Here is a 19,621-nt window from a genome sequence, read left to right as displayed (position 1 = left end):
ACTGACCTGTCCCTAGTGGTGGGTGATGATACTGACCTAGTGGTGGGTGATGATACTGACCTGTAGTGGTGGGTGATACTGACCTGTCCCTAGTGGTGGGTGATGATACTGACCTGTCCCTAGTGGTGGGTGATGATACTGACCTGTCCCTAGTGGTGGGTGATGATACTGACCTGTCCCTAGTGGTGGGTGATGATACTGACCTGTCCCTAGTGGTGGGTGATGATACTGACCTGTCCCTAGTGGTGGGTGATGATACTGACCTGTCCCTAGTGGTGGGTGATGATACTGACCTGTCCCTAGTGGTGGGTGATGATACTGACCTGTCCCTAGTGGTGGGTGATGATACTGACCTGCCCCTAGTGGTGGGTGATGATAATGACCTGTCCCTAGTGGTGGGTGATGATACTGACCTGTCCCTAGTGGTGGGTGATGATACTGACCTGTCCCTAGTGGTGGGTGATGATACTGACCTGTCCCTAGTGGTGGGTGATGATACTGACCTGTCCCTAGTGGTGGGTGATGATACTGACCTGTCCCTAGTGGTGGGTGATGATACTGACCTGCCCCTAGTGGTGATGATACTGACCTGTCCCTAGTGGTGGGTGATGATACTGACCTGTCCCTAGTGGTGGGTGATGATACTGACCTGTCCCTAGTGGTGGGTGATGATACTGACCTGCCCCTAGTGGTGGGTGATGATACTGACCTGTCCCTAGTGGTGGGTGATGATACTGACCTGTCCCTAGTGGTGGGTGATGATACTGACCTGTCCCTAGTGGTGGGTGATGATACTGACCTGTCCCTAGTGGTGGGTGATGATACTGACCTGTCCCTAGTGGTGGGTGATGATACTGACCTGTCCCTAGTGGTGGGTGATGATACTGACCTGTCCCTAGTGGTGGGTGATGATACTGACCTGTCCCTAGTGGTGGGTGATGATACTGACCTGCCCCTAGTGGTGGGTGATGATACTGACCTGTCCCTAGTGGTGGGTGATGATACTGACCTGTCCCTAGTGGTGGGTGATGATACTGACCTGTCCCTAGTGGTGGGTGATGATACTGACCTGTCCCTAGTGGTGGGTGATGATACTGACCTGTCCCTAGTGGTGGGTGATGATACTGACCTGCCCCTAGTGGTGGGTGATGATACTGACCTGTCCCTAGTGGTGGGTGATGATACTGACCTGTCTCTAGTGGTGGGTGATGATACTGACCTGTCCCTAGTGGTGGGTGATGATAATGACCTGTCCCTAGTGGTGGGTGATGATACTGACCTGTCCCTAGTGGTGGGTGATGATACTGACCTGTCCCTAGTGGTGGGTGATGATACTGACCTGCCCCTAGTGGTGGGTGATGATACTGACCTACCCCTAGTGGTGGGTGATGATAATGACCTGTCTCTAGTGGTGGGTGATGATAATGACCTGCCCCTAGTGGTGGGTGATGATAATGACCTGCCCCTAGTGGTGGGTGATGATTCTGACCTGCCCCTAGTGGTGGGTGATGATAATGACCTGCCCCTAGTGGTGGGTGATGATAATGACCTGTCTCTAGTGGTGGGTGATGATAATGACCTGCCCCTAGTGGTGGGTGATGATAATGACCTGCCCCTAGTGGTGGGTGATGATTCTGACCTGTCCCTAGTGGTGGGTGATGATACTGACCTGTCCCTAGTGGTGGGTGATGATACTGACCTGTCCCTAGTGGTGGGTGATGATACTGACCTGTCCCTAGTGGTGGGTGATGATACTGACCTGTCCCTAGTGGTGGGTGATGATACTGACCTGTCTCTAGTGGTGGGTGATGATACTGACCTGTCCCTAGTGGTGGGTGATGATACTGACCTGTCCCTAGTGGTGGGTGATGATACTGACCTGTCCCTAGTGGTGGGTGATGATACTGACCTGTCTCTAGTGGTGGGTGATGATACTGACCTGTCCCTAGTGGTGGGTGATGATACTGACCTGCCCCTAGTGGTGGGTGATGATACTGACCTGTCCCTAGTGGTGGGTGATGATACTGACCTGTCCCTAGTGGTGGGTGATGATACTGACCTGTCCCTAGTGGTGGGTGATGATACTGACCTGTCCTAGTGGTGGGTGATGATACTGACCTGTCCCTAGTGGTGGGTGATGATACTGACCTGTCCCTAGTGGTGGGTGATGATACTGACCTGTCCCTAGTGGTGGGTGATGATACTGACCTGTCCCTAGTGGTGGGTGATGATACTGACCTGTCCCTAGTGGTGGGTGATGATACTGACCTGTCCCTAGTGGTGGGTGATGATACTGACCTGTCCCTAGTGGTGGGTGATGATAATGACCTGTCCCTAGTGGTGGGTGATGATAATGACCTGTCCCTAGTGGTGGGTGATGATACTGACCTGTCCCTAGTGGTGGGTGATGATACTGACCTGTCCCTAGTGGTGGGTGATGATACTGACCTGCCCCTAGTGGTGGGTGATGATACTGACCTGTCCCTAGTGGTGGGTGATGATACTGACCTGTCCCTAGTGGTGGGTGATGATACTGACCTGTCCCTAGTGGTGGGTGATGATACTGACCTGTCCCTAGTGGTGGGTGATGATACTGACCAGTCCCTAGTGGTGGGTGATGATACTGACCTGTCCCTAGTGGTGGGTGATGATACTGACCTGTCTCTAGTGGTGGGTGATGATAATGACCTGTCTCTAGTGGTGGGTGATGATAATGACTTGTCCCTAGTGGTGGGTGATGATATTGACCTGCCCCTAGTTGTGGGTGATGATACTGACCTGTCCCTAGTGGTGGGTGATGATACTGACCTAGTGGTGGGTGATGATACTGACCTGTCCCTAGTGGTGGGTGATGATAATGACCTGTCCCTAGTGGTGGGTGATGATACTGACCTGTCCCTAGTGGTGGGTGATGATACTGACCTGCCCCTAGTGGTGGGTGATGATACTGACCTGTCTCTAGTGGTGGGTGATGATACTGACCTAGTGGTGGGTGATGATACTGACCTGTCCCTAGTTGTGGGTGATGATACTGACCTGTCCCTAGTGGTGGGTGATGATACTGACCTAGTGGTGGGTGATGATACTGACCTGTCCCTAGTGGTGGGTGATGATAATGACCTGTCCCTAGTGGTGGGTGATGATACTGACCTGTCCCTAGTGGTGGGTGATGATACTGACCTGCCCCTAGTGGTGGGTGATGATACTGACCTGTCCCTAGTGGTGGGTGATGATACTGACCTGCCCCTAGTGGTGGGTGATGATACTGACCTGTCTCTAGTGGTGGGTGATGATACTGACCTGTCCCTAGTGGTGGGTGATGATACTGACCTGTCCCTAGTGGTGGGTGATGATACTGACCTGTCTCTAGTGGTGGGTGATGATACTGACCTGTCCCTAGTGGTGGGTGATGATACTGACCTGTCCCTAGTGGTGGGTGATGATAATGACCTGTCCCTAGTGGTGGGTGATGATACTGACCTGTCCCTAGTGGTGGGTGATGATACTGACCTGTCCCTAGTGGTGGGTGATGATACTGACCTGTCCCTAGTGGTGGGTGATGATACTGACCTGCCCCTAGTGGTGGGTGATGATACTGACCTGTCCCTAGTGGTGGGTGATGATACTGACCTGTCCCTAGTGGTGGGTGATGATACTGACCTGTCTCTAGTGGTGGGTGATGATACTGACCTGTCCCTAGTGGTGGGTGATGATACTGACCTGTCCCTAGTGGTGGGTGATGATACTGACCTGCCCCTAGTGGTGGGTGATGATACTGACCTGTCCCCTAGTGGTGGGTGATGATACTGACCTGTCCCTAGTGGTGGGTGATGATACTGACCTGTCCCTAGTGGTGGGTGATGATACTGACCTGTCCCTAGTGGTGGGTGATGATACTGACCTGTCCCTAGTGGTGGGTGATGATACTGACCTGTCCCTAGTGGTGGGTGATGATACTGACCTGTCCCTAGTGGTGGGTGATGATACTGACCTGTCCCTAGTGGTGGGTGATGATACTGACCTAGTGGTGGGTGATGATACTGACCTGTCTCTAGTGGTGGGTGATGATACTGACCTGTCCCTAGTGGTGGGTGATGATACTGACCTAGTGGTGGGTGATGATAATGACCTGTCCCTAGTGGTGGGTGATGATACTGACCTGTCCCTAGTGGTGGGTGATGATACTGACCTGTCCCTAGTGGTGGGTGATGATACTGACCTGTCTCTAGTGGTGGGTGATGATACTGACCTGTCCCTAGTGGTGGGTGATGATACTGACCTGTCTCTAGTGGTGGGTGATGATAATGACCTGTCCCTAGTGGTGGGTGATGATACTGACCTGCCCCTAGTGGTGGGTGATGATACTGACCTGTCCCTAGTGGTGGTTGATGATACTGACCTGTCCCTAGTGGTGGGTGATGATACTGACCTGCCCCTAGTGGTGGGTGATGATACTGACCTGTCCCTAGTAGTGGGTGATGATACTGACCTGCCCCTAGTGGTGGTTGATGATACTGACCTGTCTCTAGTGGTGGGTGATGATACTGACCTGCCCCTAGTGGTGGGTGATGATACTGACCTGTCCCTAGTGGTGGGTGATGATACTGACCTGTCCCTAGTGGTGGGTGATGATACTGACCTGTCCCTAGTGGTGGTTGATGATACTGACCTGTCCCTAGTGGTGGGTGATGATACTGACCTGTCCCTAGTGGTGGGTGATGATACTGACCTGTCCCTAGTGGTGGGTGATGATACTGACCTAGTGGTGGGTGATGATACTGACCTGTCCCTAGTGGTGGGTGATGATACTGACCTGTCTCTAGTGGTGGGTGATGATACTGACCTGTCTCTAGTGGTGGGTGATGATACTGACCTGTCCCTAGTGGTGGGTGATGATACTGACCTGTCCCTAGTGGTGGGTGATGATACTGACCTGTCTCTAGTGGTGGGTGATGATACTGACCTGTCTCTAGTGGTGGGTGATGATACTGACCTGTCCCTAGTGGTGGGTGATGATACTGACCTGTCCCTAGTGGTGGGTGATGATACTGACCTGTCCCTAGTGGTGGGTGATGATACTGACCTGTCCCTAGTGGTGGGTGATGATACTGACCTGTCCCTAGTGGTGGGTGATGATACTGACCTGTCCCTAGTGGTGGGTGATGATACTGACCTGTCCCTAGTGGTGGGTGATGATACTGACCTGTCCCTAGTGGTGGGTGATGATACTGACCTGCCCCTAGTGGTGGGTGATGATAATGACCTGTCCCTAGTGGTGGGTGACAATACTGACCTGTCCCTAGTGGTGGGTGATGATACTGACCTGTCCCTAGTGGTGGGTGATGATACTGACCTGTCTCTAGTGGTGGGTGATGATAATGACCTGTCCCTAGTGGTGGGTGATGATACTGACCTGTCTCTAGTGGTGGGTGACAATACTGACCTGTCTCTAGTGGTGGGTGATGATACTGACCTGTCCCTAGTAGTGGGTGATGATATTGACCTGTCCCTAGTGGTGGGTGATGATACTGACCTGTCCCTAGTGGTGGGTGATGATACTGACCTGTCCCTAGTGGTGGGTGATGATACTGACCTGTCCCTAGTGGTGGGTGATGATAATGACCTGTCCCTAGTGGTGGGTGATGATACTGACCTGTCCCTAGTGGTGGGTGATGATAATGACCTGTCTCTAGTGGTGGGTGATGATACTGACCTGTCCCTAGTAGTGGGTGATGATATTGACCTGTCTCTAGTGGTGGGTGATGATACTGACCTGTCCCTAGTGGTGGGTGATGATACTGACCTAGTGGTGGGTGATGATAATGACCTGCCCCTAGTGGTGGGTGATGATACTGACCTGCCCCTAGTGGTGGGTGATGATACTGACCTAGTGGTGGGTGATGATAATGACCTGCCCCTAGTAGTGGGTGATGATATTGACCTGCCCCTAGTGGTGGGTGATGATACTGACCTGTCCCTAGTGGTGGGTGATGATACTGACCTGTCCCTAGTGGTGGGTGATGATACTGACCTGTCTCTAGTGGTGGGTGATGATACTGACCTGTCCCTAGTGGTGGGTGATGATACTGACCTGTCCCTAGTGGTGGGTGATGATACTGACCTGTCTCTAGTGGTGGGTGATGATACTGACCTGCCCCTAGTGGTGGGTGATGATACTGACCTGTCTCTAGTGGTGGGTGATGATACTGACCTGTCTCTAGTGGTGGGTGATGATACTGACCTGTCCCTAGTAGTGGGTGATGATACTGACCTGTCCCTAGTGGTGGGTGATGATACTGACCTGTCCCTAGTGGTGGGTGATGATACTGACCTGTCTCTAGTGGTGGGTGATGATACTGACCTGTCCCTAGTGGTGGGTGATGATACTGACCTGTCCCTAGTGGTGGGTGATGATACTGACCTGTCCCTAGTGGTGGGTGATGATACTGACCTGTCCCTAGTGGTGGGTGATGATACTGACCTGCCCCTAGTGGTGGGTGATGATACTGACCTGCCCCTAGTGGTGGGTGATGATACTGACCTGCCCCTAGTGGTGGGTGATGATACTGACCTGTCCCTAGTGGTGGGTGATGATACTGACCTGCCCCTAGTGGTGGGTGATGATAATGACCTAGTGGTGGGTGATGATACTGACCTGCCCCTAGTGGTGGGTGATGATACTGACCTGCCCCTAGTGGTGGTTGATGATACTGACCTGTCTCTAGTGGTGGGTGATGATACTGACCTGCCCCTAGTGGTGGGTGATGATACTGACCTGCCCCTAGTGGTGGGTGATGATAATGACCTAGTGGTGGGTGATGATACTGACCTGTCCCTAGTGGTGGGTGATGATACTGACCTGCCCCTAGTGGTGGGTGATGATACTGACCTGCCCCTAGTGGTGGGTGATGATACTGACCTGTCCCTAGTGGTGGGTGATGATACTGACCTGCCCCTAGTGGTGGGTGATGATACTGACCTGTCCCTAGTGGTGGGTGATGATACTGACCTGTCCCTAGTGGTGGGTGATGATACTGACCTCGTGGTGGGTGATGATACTGACCTGTCCCTAGTGGTGGGTGATGATACTGACCTGTCCCTAGTGGTGGGTGATGATACTGACCTGTCCCTCGTGGTGGGTGATGATACTGACCTGTCCCTAGTGGTGGGTGATGATACTGACCTGTCCCTAGTGGTGGGTGATGATACTGACCTGTCCCTAGTGGTGGGTGATGATACTGACCTGTCCCTAGTGGTGGGTGATGATACTGACCTAGTGGTGGGTGATGATACTGACCTGTCCCTAGTGGTGGGTGATGATACTGACCTGTCCCTAGTGGTGGGTGATGATACTGACCTGTCCCTAGTGGTGGGTGATGATACTGACCTGTCTCTAGTGGTGGGTGATGATACTGACCTGTCTCTAGTGGTGGGTGATGATACTGACCTGTCCCTAGTGGTGGGTGATGATACTGACCTGTCCCTAGTGGTGGGTGATGATACTGACCTGTCCCTAGTGGTGGGTGATGATACTGACCTGTCCCTAGTGGTGGGTGATGATACTGACCTGCCCCTAGTGGTGGGTGATGATACTGACCTGCCTCTAGTTGTGGGTGATGATACTGACCTGTCCCTAGTGGTGGGTGATGATACTGACCTGTCCCTAGTGGTGGTTGATGATACTGACCTGTCCCTCGTGGTGGGTGATGATACTGACCTGTCCCTAGTGGTGGGTGATGATACTGACCTGCCCCTAGTGGTGGGTGATGATACTGACCTGCCCCTAGTGGTGGGTGATGATACTGACCTGTCCCTAGTGGTGGGTGATGATACTGACCTGCCCCTAGTGGTGGGTGATGATACTGACCTGCCCCTAGTGGTGGGTGATGATACTGACCTGCCCCTAGTGGTGGGTGATGATACTGACCTGTCCCTAGTGGTGGGTGATGATACTGACCTGTCCCTAGTGGTGGGTGATGATACTGACCTGTCCCTAGTGGTGGGTGATGATACTGACCTGTCCCTAGTGGTGGGTGATGATACTGACCTACCCCTAGTGGTGGGTGATGATACTGACCTAGTGGTGGGTGATGATACTGACCTGTCCCTAGTGGTGGGTGATGATACTGACCTGTCCCTAGTGGTGGGTGATGATAATGACCTGTCCCTAGTGGTGGGTGATGATACTGACCTGTCCCTAGTGGTGGGTGATGATACTGACCTGCCCCTAGTGGTGGGTGATGATACTGACCTGTCCCTAGTGGTGGGTGATGATACTGACCTGTCCCTAGTGGTGGGTGATGATACTGACCTGTCCCTAGTGGTGGGTGATGATACTGACCTGCCCCTAGTGGTGGTTGATGATACTGACCTGCCTCTAGTGGTGGTTGATGATACTGACCTGTCCCTAGAGGTGGGTGATGATACTGACCTGTCCCTAGTGGTGGGTGATGATACTGACCTGTCCCTAGTGGTGGGTGATGATACTGACCTGTCCCTAGTGGTGGGTGATGATACTGACCTGTCCCTAGTGGTGGGTGATGATACTGACCTGTCCCTAGTGGTGTGTGATGATACTGACCTGTCCCTAGTGGTGGGTGATGATACTGACCTGTCCCTAGTGGTGTGTGATGATACTGACCTGTCCCTAGTGGTGGGTGATGATACTGACCTTCCCTAGTGGTGGGTGATGATACTGACCTGCCCTAGTGGTGGGTGATGATACTGACCTGTCCCTAGTGGTGGGTGATGATACTGACCTGTCCCTAGTGGTGGGTGATGATACTGACCTGTCCCTAGTGGTGGGTGATGATACTGACCTGTCCCTAGTGGTGGGTGATGATACTGACCTGTCCCTAGTGGTGGGTGATGATACTGACCTGTCCCTAGTGGTGGGTGATGATACTGACCTGTCCCTAGTGGTGGGTGATGATACTGACCTGTCTCTAGTGGTGGGTGATGATACTGACCTGTCCCTAGTGGTGGGTGATGATACTGACCTGTCCCTAGAGGTGGGTGATGATACTGACCTGTCCCTAGTGGTGGGTGATGATACTGACCTGTCCCTAGTGGTGGGTGATGATACTGACCTGTCCCTCGTGATGGGTGATGATAATGACTTGTCCCTAGTGGTGGGTGATGATACTGACCTGTCCCTAGTGGTGGGTGATGATACTGACCTGTCCCTAGTGGTGGGTGATGATACTGACCTAGTGGTGGGTGATGATACTGACCTGTCCCTAGTGGTGGGTGATGATAATGACTTGTCCCTAGTGGTGGGTGATGATACTGACCTGTCCCTAGTGGTGGGTGATGATACTGACCTGTCCCTAGTGGTGGGTGATGATACTGACCTGCCCCTAGTGGTGGGTGATGATACTGACCTGTCCCTAGTGGTGGGTGATGATACTGACCTAGTGGTGGGTGATGATACTGACCTACCCCTAGTGGTGGGTGATGATACTGACCTGTCCCTAGTGGTGGGTGATGATACTGACCTGTCCCTAGTGGTGGGTGATGATACTGACCTGCCCCTAGAGGTGGGTGATGATACTGACCTGCCCCTAGTGGTGGGTGATGATACTGACCTGTCCCTCGTGATGGGTGATGATAATGACTTGTCCCTAGTGGTGGGTGATGATACTGACCTGTCCCTAGTGGTGGGTGATGATACTGACCTGCCCCTAGTGGTGGTTGATGATACTGACCTGTCCCTAGTGGTGGGTGATGATACTGACCTGTCCCTAGTGGTGGTTGATGATACTGACCTGTCCCTAGTGGTGGGTGATGATACTGACCTGTCCCTAGTGGTGGGTGATGATACTGACCTGTCCCTAGTGGTGGGTGATGATACTGACTTGTCCCTAGTGGTGGGTGATGATACTGACCTGTCCCTAGTGGTGGGTGATGATACTGACCTGTCCCTAGTGGTGGGTGATGATACTGACCTGCCCCTAGTGGTGGGTGATGATACTGACCTGTCCCTCGTGATGGGTGATGATACTGACCTGTCCCTAGTGGTGGGTGATGATACTGACCTGTCCCTAGTGGTGGGTGATGATACTGACCTGCCCCTAGTGGTGGGTGATGATAATGACCTGTCCCTAGTGGTGGGTGATGATACTGACCTGTCCCTAGTGGTGGGTGATGATACTGACCTGCCCCTAGTGGTGGGTGATGATACTGACCTGTGACTGCGGCCTAATCGCTCCAGTGCCTCGACACTCTGCCAGACCCAGGCTGTCTGCACCAAGGCTCTCCAGACACAGTCCTCCCTGCCTCAACACACTGGACACTGCATCCTGCTCTGGGATCCTGGGGGAGAGGGTCAGTGAGAGGGAGAGAGGAAGGAAGGAAGGAAGAGAGAGAAATAAGAGAGAGAGAGAAATGGAGGAAGGAAGAGAGAAGGAGAGGGAGAGAACTTTATGATTTTATTGCTGAATAAATGTATATCTGTATATATTTTTTTACTGTTTTAATAGTTTTTACTTGGGTGAGTTTGATCCCAAATGTATTCATGAATAACACTTGAAAGTGAACAGAGAAACAGGGGGTAAGAGAGAGTGAGAGAAGAAATTATGGAAGAGATGGGCTGTGTTAACGCTACTCCATCAAGTCCTTTCATCTGTTGCCGGGGAAACAACACAACAACAACAACACAGGCTCAGAAAAGTGTCAATGGTATTACAAATTGTACAGTGTAACACAGAGTCGTTGAGTTGCCAGCCAGGAGAGACAAAACATGTAGGTGAAAAATCATCAGTAACGAGACTGTTCTCCCAGCAGTATCGAGACTGTTCTCCCAGCAGTATCGAGACTGTTCTCCCAGCAGTATCGAGACTGTTCTCCCAGCAGTATCGAGACTGTTCTCCCAGCAGTATCGAGACTGTTCTCCCAGCAGTAACGAGACTGTTCTCCCAGCAGTATCGAGACTGTTCTCCCAGCAGTACTGTTCGAGACTGTTCTCCCAGCAGTAACGAGACTGTTCTCCCAGCAGTATCGAGACTGTTCTCCTAGCAGTAACGAGACTGTTCTCCCAGCAGTATCGAGACTGTTCTCCCAGCAGTAACGAGACTGTTCTCCCAGCAGTATCGAGACTGTTCTCCCAGCAGTATCGAGACTGTTCTCCCAGCAGTAACGAGACTGTTCTCCCAGCAGTATCGAGACTGTTCTCCCAGCAGTAACGAGACTGTTCTCCCAGCAGTAACGAGACTGTTCTCCCAGCAGTATCGAGACTGTTCTCCCAGCAGTATCGAGACTGTTCTCCCAGCAGTATCGAGACTGTTCTCCCAGCAGTATCGAGACTGTTCTCCCAGGTTCTTCCATGGAATTGCTCGGCTTTGTTACTTTTGTAATAAAGCCTAATTGAATTTACAAGTTCCAGTACCTGTGAAATATTTGATTCAATATTCTACAACAAACAAAGGTTAATCCACTTCATTGATAACGTGTTTCTAGTTACCCTAGCTGACACCATAGTGAGGCATTGAAACACATTACCCTAGCTGACACCATAGTGAGGCATTGAAACACATTACCCTAGCTGACACCATAGTGAGGCATTGAAACACATTACCCTAGCTGACACCATAGTGAGGCATTGAAACACATTACCCTAGCTGACACCATAGTGAGGTATTGAAACACTTTACCCTAGCTGACACCATAGTGAGGCATTGAAACACATTACCCTAGCTGACACCATAGTGAGGCATTGAAACACATTACCCTAGCTGACACCATAGTGAGGCATTGAAACACATTACCCTAGCTGACACCATAGTGAGGCATTGAAACACATTACCCTAGCTGACACCATAGTGAGGCATTGAAACACATTACCCTAGCTGACACCATAGTGAGGCATTGAAACACATTACCCTAGCTGACACCATAGTGAGGCATTGAAACACATTACCCTAGCTGACACCATAGTGAGGTATTGAAACACATTACCCTAGCTGACACCATAGTGAGGTATTGAAACACATTACCCTAGCTGACACCATAGTGAGGCATTGAAACACATTACCCTAGCTGACACCATAGTGAGGCATTGAAACACATTACTCTAGCTGACACCATAGTGAGGTATTGAAACACATTACCCTAGCTGACACCATAGTGAGGCATTGAAACACATTACCCTAGCTGACACCATAGTGAGGCATTGAAACACATTACCCTAGCTGACACCATAGTGAGGCATTGAAACACATTACCCTAGCTGACACCATAGTGAGGCATTGAAACACATTACCCTAGCTGACACCATAGTGAGGCATTGAAACACATTACCCTAGCTGACACCATAGTGAGGCATTGAAACACATTACCCTAGCTGACACCATAGTGAGGCATTGAAACACATTACCCTAGCTGACACCATAGTGAGGTATTGAAACACATTACCCTAGCTGACACCATAGTGAGACATTGAAACACATTACCCTAGCTGACACCATAGTGAGGTATTGAAATTAGGTGTGTTTCCTAGATGCTGTGTTGTGTTTCCTAGATGCTGTGTTTCCTAGATGCTGTGTTTCCTAGATGTTGTGTTTCCTAGATGCTGTGTTTCCTAGATGCTGTGTTTACTAGATGCTGTGTTTACTAGATGCTGTGTTTCCTAGATGTTGTGTTTCCTAGATGCCGTGTTTCCTAGATGCTGTGTTTCCTAGATGCTGTGTTTCCTAGATGCTGTGTTTACTAGATGTTGTGTTTCCTAGATGCTGTGTTTCCTAGATGCTGTGTTTACTAGATGCTGTGTTTACTAGATGCTGTGTTTCCTAGATGTTGTGTTTCCTAGATGCTGTGTTTCCTAGATGTTGTGTTTCCTAGATGCTGTGTTTCCAAGATGCTGTGTTTCCTAGATGCTGTGTTTCCTAGATGCTGTGTTTCCTAGATGTTGTGTTTCCTAGATGCTGTGTTTCCTAGATGCTGTGTTTACTAGATGTTGTGTTTACTAGATGTTGTGTTTCCTAGATGCTGTGTTTCCTAGATGCTGTGTTTACTAGATGCTGTGTTTACTAGATGCTGTGTTTACTAGATGCTGTGTTTACTAGATGCTGTGTTTCCTAGATGCTGTGTTTACTAGATGTTGTGTTTCCTAGATGCTGTGTTTCCTAGATGCTGTGTTTACTAGATGCTGTGTTTACTAGATGCTGTGTTTCCTAGATGTTGTGTTTCCTAGATGCTGTGTTTCCTAGATGTTGTGTTTCCTAGATGCTGTGTTTCCAAGATGCTGTGTTTCCTAGATGCTGTGTTTCCTAGATGCTGTGTTTCCTAGATGTTGTGTTTCCTAGATGCTGTGTTTCCTAGATGCTGTGTTTACTAGATGTTGTGTTTACTAGATGTTGTGTTTCCTAGATGCTGTGTTTCCTAGATGCTGTGTTTACTAGATGCTGTGTTTACTAGATGCTGTGTTTACTAGATGCTGTGTTTACTAGATGCTGTGTTTCCTAGATGCTGTGTTTCCTAGATGCTGTGTTTCCTAGATGCTGTGTTTACTAGATGCTGTGTTTACTAGATGCTGTGTTTCCTAGATGTTGTGTTTCTAGATGCTGTGTTTCCTAGATGCTGTGTTTCCTAGATGCTGTGTGTATGTAATGTGTGAGCTGTGCAAAGATTTCCTCTTTTAGGGCAATAAACGTGAATCTGAATGGTGCTATACAGGAAAACAGTCTGGTTAGGCAGTAGTGAGAGACTAGCAGGTAGAGACTGTCTACTGTCTGGTTAGCCAGTAGAGAGAGACTGTCTGGTTAGCCAGTAGAGAGAGACTGTCTGGTTAGCCAGTAGAGAAAGACTGTCTAGTAAGACAGTAGAGAGAGACTGTCTGGTTAGCCAGTAGAGAGAGACTGTCTGGTTAGCCAGTAGAGAGAGACTGTCTGGTTAGCCAGTAGAGAGAGACTGTCTGGTTAGCCAGTAGGTAGAGACTGTCTGGTTAGCCAGTAGAGAGAGACTGTCTGGTTAGCCAGTAGAGAGAGACTGTCTGGTTAGCCAGTAGAGAGAGACTGTCTGGTTAGCCAGTAGAGAGAGACTGTCTGGTTAGCCAGTAGAGAGAGACTGTCTGGTTAGCCAGTAGAGAGAGACTGTCTGGTTAGCCAGTAGAGAGAGACTGTCTGGTTAGCCAGTAGAGACTGTCTGGTTAGCCAGTAGAGACTGTCTGGTTAGCCAGTAGAGAGAGACTGCCTGGTTAGCCAGTAGAGAGAGAGACTGCCTGGTTAGCCAGTAGAGAGAGAGACTGCCTGGTTAGCCAGTAGAGAGAGACTGTCTGCTTAGCCAGTAGAGAGACTGTCTGGTTAGCCAGTAGAGAGAGAGACTGTCTGGTTACCCAGTAGAGAGAGACTGTCTGGTTACCCAGTAGAGAGAGACTGTCTGGTTACCCAGTAGAGAGAGACTGTCTGGTTACACAGTAGAGAGAGACTGTCTGGTTACCCAGTAGAGAGAGACTGTCTGGTTACCCAGAGAGAGAGACTGTCTGGTTACCCAGAGAGAGAGAGACTGTCTGGTTACCCAGTAGAGAGAGACTGTCTGGTTACCCAGTAGAGAGAGACTGTCTGGTTATCCAGAGAGAGAGAGAGACTGTCTGGTTACCCAGAGAGAGAGACTGTCTGGTTACCCAGAGAGAGAGAGAGACTGTCTGGTTACCCAGAGAGAGAGAGAGACTGTCTGGTTACCCAGAGAGAGAGACTGTCTGGTTACCCAGAGAGAGAGACTGTCTGGCTACCCAGTAGAGAGAGACTGTCTGGCTACCCAGTAGAGAGAGACTGTCTGGTTACCCAGAGAGAGAGACTGTCTGGTTACCCAGAGAAAGAGACTGTCTGGTTACCCAGAGAGAGAGACTGTCTGGTTACCCAGAGAGAGAGACTGTCTGGTTACCCAGAGAGAGAGACTGTCTGGTTACCCAGAGAGAGACTGTCTGGTTACCCAGAGAGAGACTGTCTGGTTACCCAGTAGAGAGAGACTGTCTGGTTACCCAGTAGAGAGAGACTGTCTGGTTACCCAGAGAGAGAGACTGTCTGGTTACCCAGAGAGAGAGACTGTCTGGTTACCCAGAGAGAGACTGTCTGGTTACCCAGTAGAGAGAGACTGTCTGGTTACCCAGAGAGAGAGAGAGAGACTGTCTGGTTACCCAGAGAGAGACTGTCTGGTTACCCAGAGAGAGAGACTGTCTGGTTACCCAGAGAGAGAGACTGTCTGGTTACCCAGTAGAGAGACTGTCTGGTTACCCAGTAGAGAGAGACTGTCTGGTTACCCAGAGAGAGAGACTGTCTGGTTACCCAGTAGAGAGAGACTGTCTGGTTACCCAGAGAGAGAGACTGTCTGGTTACCCAGAGAGAGAGACTGTCTGGTTACCCAGTAGAGAGAGACTGTCTGGTTACCCAGAGAGAGAGACTGTCTGGTTACCCAGAGAGAGACTGTCTGGTTACCCAGTAGAGAGAGACTGTCTGGTTACCCAGTAGAGAGACTGTCTGGTTACCCAGTAGAGAGACTGTCTGGTTACCCAGTAGAGAGACTGTCTGGTTACCCAGAGAGAGAGACTGTCTGGTTACCCAGAGAGAGACTGTCTGGTTACCCAGTAGAGAGAGACTGTCTGGTTACCCAGAGAGAGAGACTGTCTGGTTACCCAGAGAGAGACTGTCTGGTTACCCAGAGAGAGAGACTGTCTGGTTACCCAGAGAGAGAGACTGTCTGGTTACCCAGAGAGAGAGACTGTCTGGTTACCCAGAGAGAGAGACTGTCTGGTTACCCAGAGAGAGACTGTCTGGTTACCCAGAGAGAGACTGTCTGGTTACCCAGTAGAGAGAGACTGTCTGGTTACCCAGTAGAGAGAGACTGTCTGGTTACCCAGAGAGAGAGACTGTCTGGTTACCCAGTAGAGAGAGACTGTCTGGTTACCCAGAGAGAGAGACTGTCTGGTTACCCAGAGAGAGAGACTGTCTGGTTACCCAGTAGAGAGACTGTCTGGTTACCCAGTAGAGAGACTGTCTGGTTACCCAGTAGAGAGACTGTCTGGTTACCCAGAGAGAGAGACTGTCTGGTTACCCAGAGAGAGAGACTGTCTGGTTACCCAGAGAGAGACTGTCTGGTTACCCAGTAGAGAGAGACTGTCTGGTTACCCAGAGAGAGAGACTGTCTGGTTACCCAGTAGAGAGAGACTGTCTGGTTACCCAGAGAGAGAGACTGTCTGGTTACCCAGAGAGAGAGACTGTCTGGTTACCCAGAGAGAGAGACTGTCTGGTTACCCAGTAGAGAGAGACTGTCTGGTTACCCAGAGAGAGAGACTGTCTGGTTACCCAGAGAGAGAGACTGTCTGGTTACCCAGTAGAGAGACTGTCTGGTTACCCAGAGAGAGAGACTGTCTGGTTACCCAGAGAGAGAGACTGTCTGGTTACCCAGTAGAGAGAGACTGTCTGGTTACCCAGAGAGAGAGAGACTGTCTGGTTAGCCAGAGAGAGAGACTGTCTGGTTACCCAGAGAGAGAGACTGTCTGGTTACCCAGTAGAGAGAGACTGTCTGGTTACCCAGTAGAGAGAGACTGTCTGGTTACCCAGAGAGAGAGACTGTCTGGTTACCCAGTAGAGAGAGAGACTGTCTGGTTACCCAGTAGAGAGAGACTGTCTGGTTACCCAGTAGAGAGAGACTGTCTGGTTACCCAGTAGAGAGAGACTGTCTGGTTACCCAGAGAGAGAGACTGTCTGGTTACCCAGAGAGAGAGACTGTCTGGTTACCCAGTAGAGTGACTGTCTGGTTACCCAGTAGAGAGAGACTGTCTGGTTACCCAGTAGAGAGAGACTGTCTGGTTACCCAGTAGAGAGAGACTGTCTGGTTAGCCCGTAGAGAGAGACTGTCTGGTTACCCAGAGAGAGAGACTGTCTGGTTACCCAGAGAGAGAGACTGTCTGGTTACCCAGTAGAGAGAGACTGTCTGGTTACCCAGAGAGAGAATGTCTGGTTACCCAGTAGAGAGAGACTGTCTGGTTACCCAGTAGAGAGAGGCTGTCTGGTTACCCAGTAGAGAGAGACTGTCTGGTTACCCAGAGAGAGAGACTGTCTGGTTACCCAGAGAGAGAGACTGTCTGGTTACCCAGTAGAGAGAGACTGTCTGGTTACCCAGAGAGAGAGACTGTCTGGTTACCCAGAGAGAGAGACTGTCTGGTTACCCAGAGAGAGAGACTGTCTGGTTACCCAGTAGAGAGAGACTGTCTGGTTACCCAGTAGAGAGACTGTATGGTTACCCAGTAGAGAGACTGTCTGGTTACCAAGTAGAGAGACTGTCTCCTCTTACCTTAGTTCAGGGTAAACGTTCTCCATATACCAACGGAAGGACTTGCAGTTCAGCTTGCGTCTCAGAGTCAGGCGCTCTGCAATGCTGCCGAAGGCCTTGCCCTGCGCTGAGGGCCTCGCTGAGTAGTAGTGCTGTTTATACTCATCCATCCACACCTCTGCTCTGGGACTGGGAAACATTCCTGACATCACACACTGGGACACACACACACAAACCACACACACAAACACACACAAACCACACCACTGGGACTGGGAAACACACACACAACACACACCACTGGGACTGGGACAACACACACCAACACACACACACACGACTGGTCAGGTAGGATAATAACAGACAGTACAGAGGAAGGCAGACAGTACAGTACAGAGGAAGGCAGACAGTAGAGAGGAAGGCAGACAGTACAGAGGAAGGCAGACAGTAGAGAGGAAGGCAGACAGTAGAGAGGAAGGTATGGCTCGTGGCTGGCTCTCTAGTCCAGCCTTTTTCAAACCTCTCCTCTGGGACTGGGAAACATTCCAAACCTCTCCTCTGGGACTGGGAAACATTCCAAACCTCTCCTCTGGGACTGGGAAACATTCCAAACCTCTCCTCTGGGACTGGGAAACATTCCAAACCTCTCCTCTGGGACTGGGAAACATTCCAAACCTCTCCTCTGGGACTGGGAAACATTCCAAACCTCTCCTCTGGGACTGGGAAACATTCCAAACCTCTCCTCTGGGACTGGGAAACATTCCAAACCTCTCCTCTGGGACTGGGAAACATTCCAAACCTCTCCTCTGGGACTGGGAAACATTCCAAACCTCTCCTCTGGGACTGGGAAACATTCCAAACCTCTCCTCTGGGACTGGGAAACATTCCAAACCTCTCCTCTGGGACTGGGAAACATTCCAAACCTCTCCTCTGGGACTGGGAAACATTCCAAACCTCTCCTCTGGGACTGGGAAACATTCCAAACCTCTCCTCTGGGACTGGGAAACATTCCAAACCTCTCCTCTGGGACTGGGAAACATTCCAAACCTCTCCTCTGGGACTGGGATACATTTCAAACATCTCCTCTTGGACCCCAAGACATTTCATAGTTTCTTGTAGCCCTGAACTTACTCACCTGATTCACGTAGTCCAGGGCTTGAAGATTAGTTGACAAATTGAATCAAGTCTTCTAGCTGTGGAATAGTTGAAATACATGGAACAGCTGGGGCTCCCCGAGGTGAGGTTGGAGAACTGCTGGGGGTCCCCGAGGAGAGGTTGGAGAACGGCTGGGGGACCCCGAGGAGAAATTTGAAAAGGGCTGCTCTGTCTGGACTCTGAAAAGTTCATAGCAGAGCGTAGCCCAGCCCACTTACTTGATGTATGTGAGAGCATTGCCCTCTGGGAAGTCGTAGGGGTGTCGTTTCCTGAAGACGTGTCCCACCCTGCTGCAGGGCAGAATCTCCAGGCTCCCACCACACATCCACACCCTGAAGGACAGCTCTGAGGAGGGAGGGACACAGTATGTACAGGGAAACCCTAACCCTAACCCGTTTTCAGACCCCTTCCCTTTTGCTACATCACAGACGTACTCGAAAATGTTCCTCCTCAATTTACACACGATACCCCATAATGACATCACGATACCCCATAATGACATCACAATACCCCATAATGACATCACGATACCCCATAATGACATCACAATACCCCATAATGACATCACGATACCCCATAATGACATCACGATACCCCATAATGACATCACGATACCCCATAATGCCATCACGATACCCCATATTGACATCACGATACCCCATAATGACATCACGATACCCCATAATGACATCACGATACCCCATAATGACATCACGATACCCCATAATGCCATCACGATACCCCATAATGCCATCACGATACCCCATAATGACGTCACGATACCCCATAATGACGATACCCCCCCATAATGACATCGCGATACCCCATAATGACATCACGATACCCCATAATGACATCACGATACCCCATAATGCCATCACGATACCCCATAATGCCATCACGATACCCCATAATGACATCACGATACCCCATAATGACATCACGATACCCCATAATGCCATCACGATACCCCATAATGCCATCACGATACCCCATAATGCCATCACGATACCCCATATTGACATCACGATACCCCATAATGACATCACGATACCCCATAATGACATCACCATAATGACATCACGATACCCCATAATGACATCACGATACCCCATAATGACAATCACGATACCCCATAATGACGTCACGATACCCCATAATGACGTCACACGATACCCCATAATGACGTCCGATACCCCAT

At 50.4% G+C, this 19,621-nt stretch overlaps 1 protein-coding gene across 1 annotated transcript in view; it reads right to left on the bottom strand.

Annotated features, from left to right (window-relative positions):
- LOC135532235 (polypeptide N-acetylgalactosaminyltransferase 16-like) overlaps positions 1 to 18,765 on the bottom strand; it is a gene marked incomplete at its 5' end in the record, with an annotated part of 34,575 nt that extends 15,810 nt beyond the window's left edge. Inside the window, 3 exons of the mRNA XM_064959826.1 lie at positions 10,188 to 10,314; positions 17,287 to 17,448; positions 18,639 to 18,765. Of these exons, the coding sequence (XP_064815898.1) occupies positions 10,188 to 10,314; positions 17,287 to 17,448; positions 18,639 to 18,765 (416 nt within the window). The remainder of the gene's footprint in view (positions 1 to 10,187; positions 10,315 to 17,286; positions 17,449 to 18,638) is intronic.
- Between the last annotated feature and the right edge of the window lie 856 nt (positions 18,766 to 19,621).

Source organism: Oncorhynchus masou, unplaced genomic scaffold, assembly GCF_036934945.1.
Source record: "Oncorhynchus masou masou isolate Uvic2021 unplaced genomic scaffold, UVic_Omas_1.1 unplaced_scaffold_1778, whole genome shotgun sequence".
Taxonomy (NCBI): Eukaryota; Metazoa; Chordata; class Actinopteri; order Salmoniformes; family Salmonidae; genus Oncorhynchus; species Oncorhynchus masou.
Note: the sequence above shows the minus strand (reverse complement) of the source record. Positions and strands in the feature narration are given on the sequence as shown.